Here is a 6,565-nt window from a genome sequence, read left to right as displayed (position 1 = left end):
AATGAACTCTGATAATTGTTTTATCTTGTTACATGTTTGAATAAAGGCTACATGAGCGTTTTGATTATAATAAAAATGAAATTTTTACCTTATAATTGTCGGGATGTTTCAAAGTTAATCTTGGTCTTAAATCGTCTTTCTAGTCATAAATTAGGTATTTTAATTTAAGTTTTTCTGAAATTGTAAAATCGGATAAAACCCCCCACTTTTAGTTGTTTTTCTTAGTTAAGATTTTAGTAATTATTTTATTAATTAAATATCGTTCCCTATGATCGACACCCGACTTACTTTACTATTCTACAATTTGACTAGGTACATTGTCTATAAGTGTATAATTAGTTAAGTTAGGTTATGTTATAAATTTAAAAGTTGATAGGTATAATTATGCACATCACACACATAAAACCAGTTATAAAGGGCTACATAAACATTTTGAAGATAAAACAAAAAATTAAAAATTGTGACATCTTGTTTACAAATTTTTCAATCTAGTTTCAAATATATTTAATTTGTAAAGGTAATTAAACAACTTATTGTGTCTAGTAAGTTGTGTCCAGTTTCGTTAATTTGTAAAAAAAAAATGGTTTTCCAAACAACTAGGTTTTGTTCTAAAACAGATAATTGGTTTTCATGCATGCCTCTAATTCATGTTATCTTCTAAGTTAAGAATATGGTTTATGATCGTAAATTGATTTCTACTTTCACTCGATGGGGTTTTGTAAGCTAGAACCATTTGAAGCAACAAAAAGTATTTGATTCAAGAAAGAATACCTGAAAGCTTCCAAAACTTTGCATGATAGCAAAGTTGCTTGTCTACTAACAATACAAGTGATGTAATGCATATTATAGTTCCATTGGGAATAGGTACATGGATCATTGGATTTAATGATATTTTAATTGTTATCACAAAGGTTGATCGTTGGGTTATTATATCATTTTCCCTTTAGTTATTGTTATCACAAAGGTTGATCGTTAAGTTATTATATTTTGCATCATTTAGTGATATTTAGATTTAATAATTATAATTAATTTTTATAGATTGTGTTGTATGATGAAAGAAATCATAAGCCTAGAATATCTAATCGTAAAATCATCCCTAGTTAAGTGCTATTTTAGATTTGAGTAGAAGTATTACAACAAAGACTAGCATGTGTAGGAACTTATATGGTTGAAGTTGGTGAACTTGTTTAGAGGAGACCCACCATAAGTAACTAGGGGTGCCTACCACCAGAGGGTATCCATTAAAATCAACTTCTAATAATATCACTCTTGAGAATTTTGAGGGAGGCGTGGACCAATGAACAACTCTGTCCCTACCTCTGAATTTTGGATACTTTGCCTTCTTGTAAAAGTATATGTCTGGTAATCATGTTAGTAGGTTACATCAATGTTCAAAAAAATAAACATAATGGATGTATGTGTAAGATTATACCTTTTCACACAAACTTATGTTACGTTGACATAATCTTGCATTTTCTTCCAATAGTAACCTTTCCTGGACAGGAGAAATGTGTAAAATGAAGGATGTATCATGCATTTATGCATATGGGATATTTAGTTTTATGGAGATAGGAAAATGCAAACCTTTTCTTTTAATTTAGCAAGTTGATCCTTGAATAATTGAGTCTGGGATCAAGTTCAGAAGTTAACCAAGTTGGTTAACAGGACCAAAATGACAATGATGATGAATAAATCCATTTATGGGTAACCTTTTGCATACCTTTCTTTCTCTTACGATTGTCAAGCTATGTTCCACTTTACTATCTAGCTTCATCAACTCGTCTACCGAACATGATCCTAAGCTTTGTCCTAAAAGCTTCCTAAAATATCACAAACTGTAGCACTGAAACTAGAAAAAAGATATAATTAATGGAAAAGGAAATGAAACTATGAAACACGCACCGTTGTGAAACTTCAATTTGGTCTATTTTATTTTGAATGGTGATGGTGTCGTGCTTCAACTGCTACAAAATTCATGGAAATGTTTTTTGGTGACAACATGTAATTCAAACTAATTTATATGTTGTAGAATATTAACCTGATTATGGGGTTCAGTTTCGGTATTACAACTTTCATTTGCTTTAGCATGTTCATGGTACTTCTGTATCGTCTTCTTTATGCTGAAACCAAATAACAAAAAGCTATGTAGTTATTATCACAAATCAATTTCCACAAGAGTTTTGTGTAGTTTGTCGTTCTATCTAAGAATCGGTTGTAAGATAGTAGTTTTAAAACTTATCTAATGTCTATCGGAGGAAAGAGATGTCAAACCTCCCACTCTTTAAGTTGTTCCTAATTTGGTTTGAATCTTAAAATCAAAGTAAACAAAATGGAATAGGTTGTTGAAAAATGGAAGAATAAATGATAAGATACTGATCACGATCTAAAATCTAAAATATAAGGTCATTATCACGATCTAAAATATAAGGTAATGATACAATAATCACTTGAGGGGAAAAAAATCTTAGTTATTTCACAAAATTGTTAGGCATTCGATAGGACTTCAACTAAAGAGCTAAAGATTAGACTCGCTATTGTAGCTACACATAGAAAAAGGTATGGAGTCGGTTTTGAAACGAATCAATTGATTTTTAAACACTTTTAACAAATTTCAAAAATTAATTTGACCTACCCCAATAATCACCAGTTTTAAATAATCAAAGTCATACTCAGATCCATTGAATCAATGGATATCTGGTCGATTATGCATTCCAAAAATATAGAAAATTAGTTTTGAGAAGTAAAAACAAAATGTTTCTTGTTTGAAAAGCATATATGCATCAAAGGAAGGTTCAAAGCATTTAAAAAATAGAAAATTTTGTTTAGGGGAGTTTTATTTTTTTTTTCTAATCGACTAAAGGTTCACAAGTTTTACTATTTTTCATCAGGTAAATGTTTATGTAACCAACTAATTAAATTTTGATGTCTCTGGAAGATAAATAGTCTAAACTTTAAGAATATAAAAAAAAAAAAAAAGGCCAAGCAGGTAAAGAGTCTACAATTGATAAGAAAATAATGTATATAATAAATACATATATGTGTACACTTTGGCATTACTAGAGTTAGAATGAATTAGTTTGTCACTACCAAAGTTAGAATGAACTCAAGAGTAATATCAAGAAAATACTATTCTCCATTTAATCTTATTTTCAAGAAACATTTCTTTTTAATATTTGTCATCAAGAAATTAGTATCATAGCCGAGCTCAATAAAATATTAAGCATCTCTAATCATCTTTCTCCATAATCAACTAACAAAAATTATGGAAATTAAGTATCCAAATGAAGGTTTTTCTCATATATCAATAACAATGAGGGATAGTTTTAGAATTTGTATATCAAAGTATAAAATAAGGAAGAATTACCACATGCTCAAAGGAGAGTTTGAGAAAAATGTTTGGTCAACCTAGTGATTAGTTAAGTTGGTGTCATCAGCTAGATCAGTATTGAAGTTTGTAGCTGACCAAAGACGTGTTCACCAAGATCAATCCAGTATATATGTTATGTTAGGGTTTATGTTTTATTATTCTTCGTGAATGAACAATTGTAATCGTTTAAAAGTGTCCAATCAAAATAAGTTTATGTTTCATTTTCTTTATAATGAAGTCTTATAGTGTGTTCTTGTATTTGCATTGACTAAATCGGGCATCCTCATGTTTAACTACTTCTTCCTCTTTAAGCTCCCAATCACATTCATTGAACAAATGCCCCCATTTCGACGAAAATAATTTCACCATATGATTGAGTAAAATCATGATGGTGCTTGAAACAATGGATTACAAAATGATGGAATTCCTTACTTATGTGCCCATGCAAACTATGGTCTAAGGCGATGAACCCCCAAGAGTCGTGCATGCTCCAATGGCTCAATGGACTGAAGAACATAAAAAGAAAGGCAGTCTCGATGTTAGAGCAATAACAACCATCTACAATGCTCTACCACATGAAGTTTATTATATGGTGCAAAATTGTGATTGACACCTTGAAAGTGTCTTATGAAAGAACCACTTGCCAAAGCCATAACGCGGTGTTTGTCGTCGCAAATACCCTCCACCTCAACTTTGGCATTTCCTTGTCAAGCCCACTCCCACCAGCCTAATGATACGCCATACACTCCAAACTAAACCCAATGCCTTGACAATCTAATTTTAGTTATGCTTCTAGTATCATTCTCTAAAGATAATTAATTGTCGAAGTTGGATCATAATTATATTCTGAGTAAATTACACGAATAGTCCCTATAGTTTGGGGTAAGTTGAATGTTTGGTCCCTAACTTATTTTTTTAACTCGGAAGGTCCGTACTGTTTTTTTTTGTTACGCACTTGGTCCCCATTGTTTGTTTTTGTTACGTGTTTGGTCCCTATCTTACTTAAAAAAAATATTATTTAAATAGGAAAAAATTGTGAGGTAGATAAAGTAAGGTGACGGAGGTGGAGTTGGGGGTGTGTTTATTTAAATAAATTAAAAAAAATCAAGAGAAAAATAGTCTTTTTAGGTAAGACATGGACCAAGTGCGTAACAAAAACAAACAGTAGGGACCTTCCAAGTTAAAAAAATAAGTTAGAGACCAAACACGCAAATTACCCTAAACCATAGGGACCATTCGTGTAATTTACTCAAATGTTCTTGGAAATATTATGGTTTTGCTGCAAAAAAGCATTATAGATTCCAAAGGGTTTCACCCGTTCTCCAACTACAATGTTTTTATGTAGATTGCTTGCTTTTTATAAGGGAGTTTTATGATAGAAAGTACGTAGTTGCTTAATCATGTTTATTAACAAGATCAAAACCATGGTCCAGCAGACCAGCAGTATATATACAAGACTGCTGGAGTACTGTAGGAAGTACATAGGTACGTAAAGGCGTAAGTGATACATCAACTAACTAGGGTTTCCTTGTGTCAGATGAAGAGGTCATTAAAGCAGAAGCAGCCGTGGTAATGCTGTGGAATCTTTTTTTAGTCAGACTCGCATGAAGTACGTACACATGGAATCACAGCTTGCATGCACAATTTACTCTAGGATGGGGTTTTCTTGGAAAACACATGTTCTTATCATAAAGAATTTGAATACAAGTAAAGCAACTTGCACATTAACTCCCATCCCTCATATATATGTTTAGTTTTTATATAATGTCACATTCAAATATTTTGTTAGTATGTAATAAGTTGAAGATAGAGTGAAAGGAATTGAACTTACTTCGAGCTAGAAAATTCATAGAGTTCCCCTTTCTGAGAGAAGATAATCAAAGCAACTTCAGCATCACAAAGTACCGAAAGCTCACAGGCCTTTTTTAGAAGTCCATGCCTCCTCTTGGAAAAAGTCACTTGCCTGCTTGTTGCATTTTCTATTCTCTTCATCTGAACCTTTCCTCTCACCATTGTTTCTCTGTGTGGGAATAAAATCATCAATCTTGCAACCTCAAAAACATAAAGCAGAATACTTTTAATTTTCAAAACCTTACCAAGGTCGAGTAAGAAAGAAATGGCTCAAGAACAATTCAAAATTAAACAACAGATTGTTCGACTCCAAATAATCAAACTCAAAAGGATCAACACTTCCTTAAATTTTTAAGATCCAACAGATTTCCATCAAAAATAGGAAGATTAAAAGCAAAAAAACCCTAAAGAAATTTACACATAACATACATCTTCCATGATGATGAAGGGGAAGAAGATAGCTGAATAGAGATATTTATCGATGGAAAAACGTGGGCATACAGAATTATTAGGTTGCCATACATCTCTTTAGTTCTAGACCACAAAAACCAGTTAAGTTGCTTTTCATAGTCTAGTCTTGTACTCTTGTATCCCCTATCTTTATACAATCAAAAGAAAAGTCAAAATCAATACATGGTCTTAGCTTGAAAAGTGAATGAACCATGCATTTGTACGGCGTGTCTTATAATATAATAATAATAATAATAATAATAATAATAATAATAATAATAAATAGTCCATAATTTTGTGTATATGAATGACACAAGATATTTATTTATTAAAAAAGTTATTTAGAAAAGAAAGCATAAATTTATCTCGTATTGGCAAACTTAGGAAAGAAAAGGGCTGATAGGTATAGTTTTCTTACATTCTTATAGAAAGAAAGTTGCTACTTTATATCCAAAGGAAATGTGGTTGTGTTAAAATCAAATATAAGTATTTATATTCCATTATGCATTTATTTGTTTTAATATGGATTTACATATACTTATAGAGTTATAGTTTATTCAGTTATATTTTGAATATTGAATATTCCATATACCAGCGTAAGGTCTAGTGGTATTTAAAGATTTTGAATGAAGTGGTCCAATCGCAGCTACAACCCAACATTAACTTTCGTCTTAAGATCATTAAGGTTTGACTAAATTTAACAAATGGCCGTTATGGTTTTAAAAATTTCTCTAATCTAGTCTTTATGTCATAACATTATTAAGTTTTGACTAAGTTTTACGAATCATCCTTATGGTTTAAAAATTTTCTTTCAAATTGTCTTATGATATTATGCTTGCACGAATAGTCCCTAAATATAGATTTTATAACGCCCCTGGTCCTTATAACTAAATTTGT

At 31.2% G+C, this 6,565-nt stretch overlaps 1 protein-coding gene across 1 annotated transcript; it reads right to left on the bottom strand.

Moving 5' to 3' along the window:
- Window positions 1-1,011: 1,011 nt before the first annotated feature.
- LOC111904079 (MADS-box protein AGL42) lies at window positions 1,012-5,776 on the bottom strand. The gene is made up of 8 exons (XM_023899859.2): window positions 5,464-5,776; window positions 5,199-5,387; window positions 2,039-2,120; window positions 1,903-1,964; window positions 1,721-1,820; window positions 1,585-1,626; window positions 1,433-1,495; window positions 1,012-1,359 (listed from the first exon to the last, which is right to left on the bottom strand). The coding sequence occupies exons 2-8, from the start codon at window positions 5,378-5,380 to the stop codon at window positions 1,264-1,266; spliced, it is 627 nt and encodes a 208-aa protein (XP_023755627.1). The 5' UTR covers window positions 5,381-5,387; window positions 5,464-5,776; the 3' UTR covers window positions 1,012-1,263.
- Between the last annotated feature and the right edge of the window lie 789 nt (window positions 5,777-6,565).

Source organism: Lactuca sativa, chromosome 8, assembly GCF_002870075.4.
Source record: "Lactuca sativa cultivar Salinas chromosome 8, Lsat_Salinas_v11, whole genome shotgun sequence".
In the NCBI taxonomy this organism is placed as follows: Eukaryota; Viridiplantae; Streptophyta; class Magnoliopsida; order Asterales; family Asteraceae; genus Lactuca; species Lactuca sativa.
This window is presented reverse-complemented; position numbering and strand designations above follow the sequence as displayed.

Bases quoted from the DNA above. Each gene is read 5' to 3' on its own strand.
- LOC111904079 (XM_023899859.2), bottom strand. From the start codon at position 5,380: ATGGTGAGAGGAAAGGTTCAGATGAAGAGAATAGAAAATGCAACAAGC. The intron at 2,121-5,198 runs GTAAGTTCAATT...ATTTGGTTTCAG, and splicing joins TATGAATTTTCTAGCTCGAA to CATAAAGAAGACGATACAGA. The intron at 1,627-1,720 runs GTATGCAAAAGG...ACTTGATCCCAG, and splicing joins CAATCGTAAGAGAAAGAAAG to ACTCAATTATTCAAGGATCA.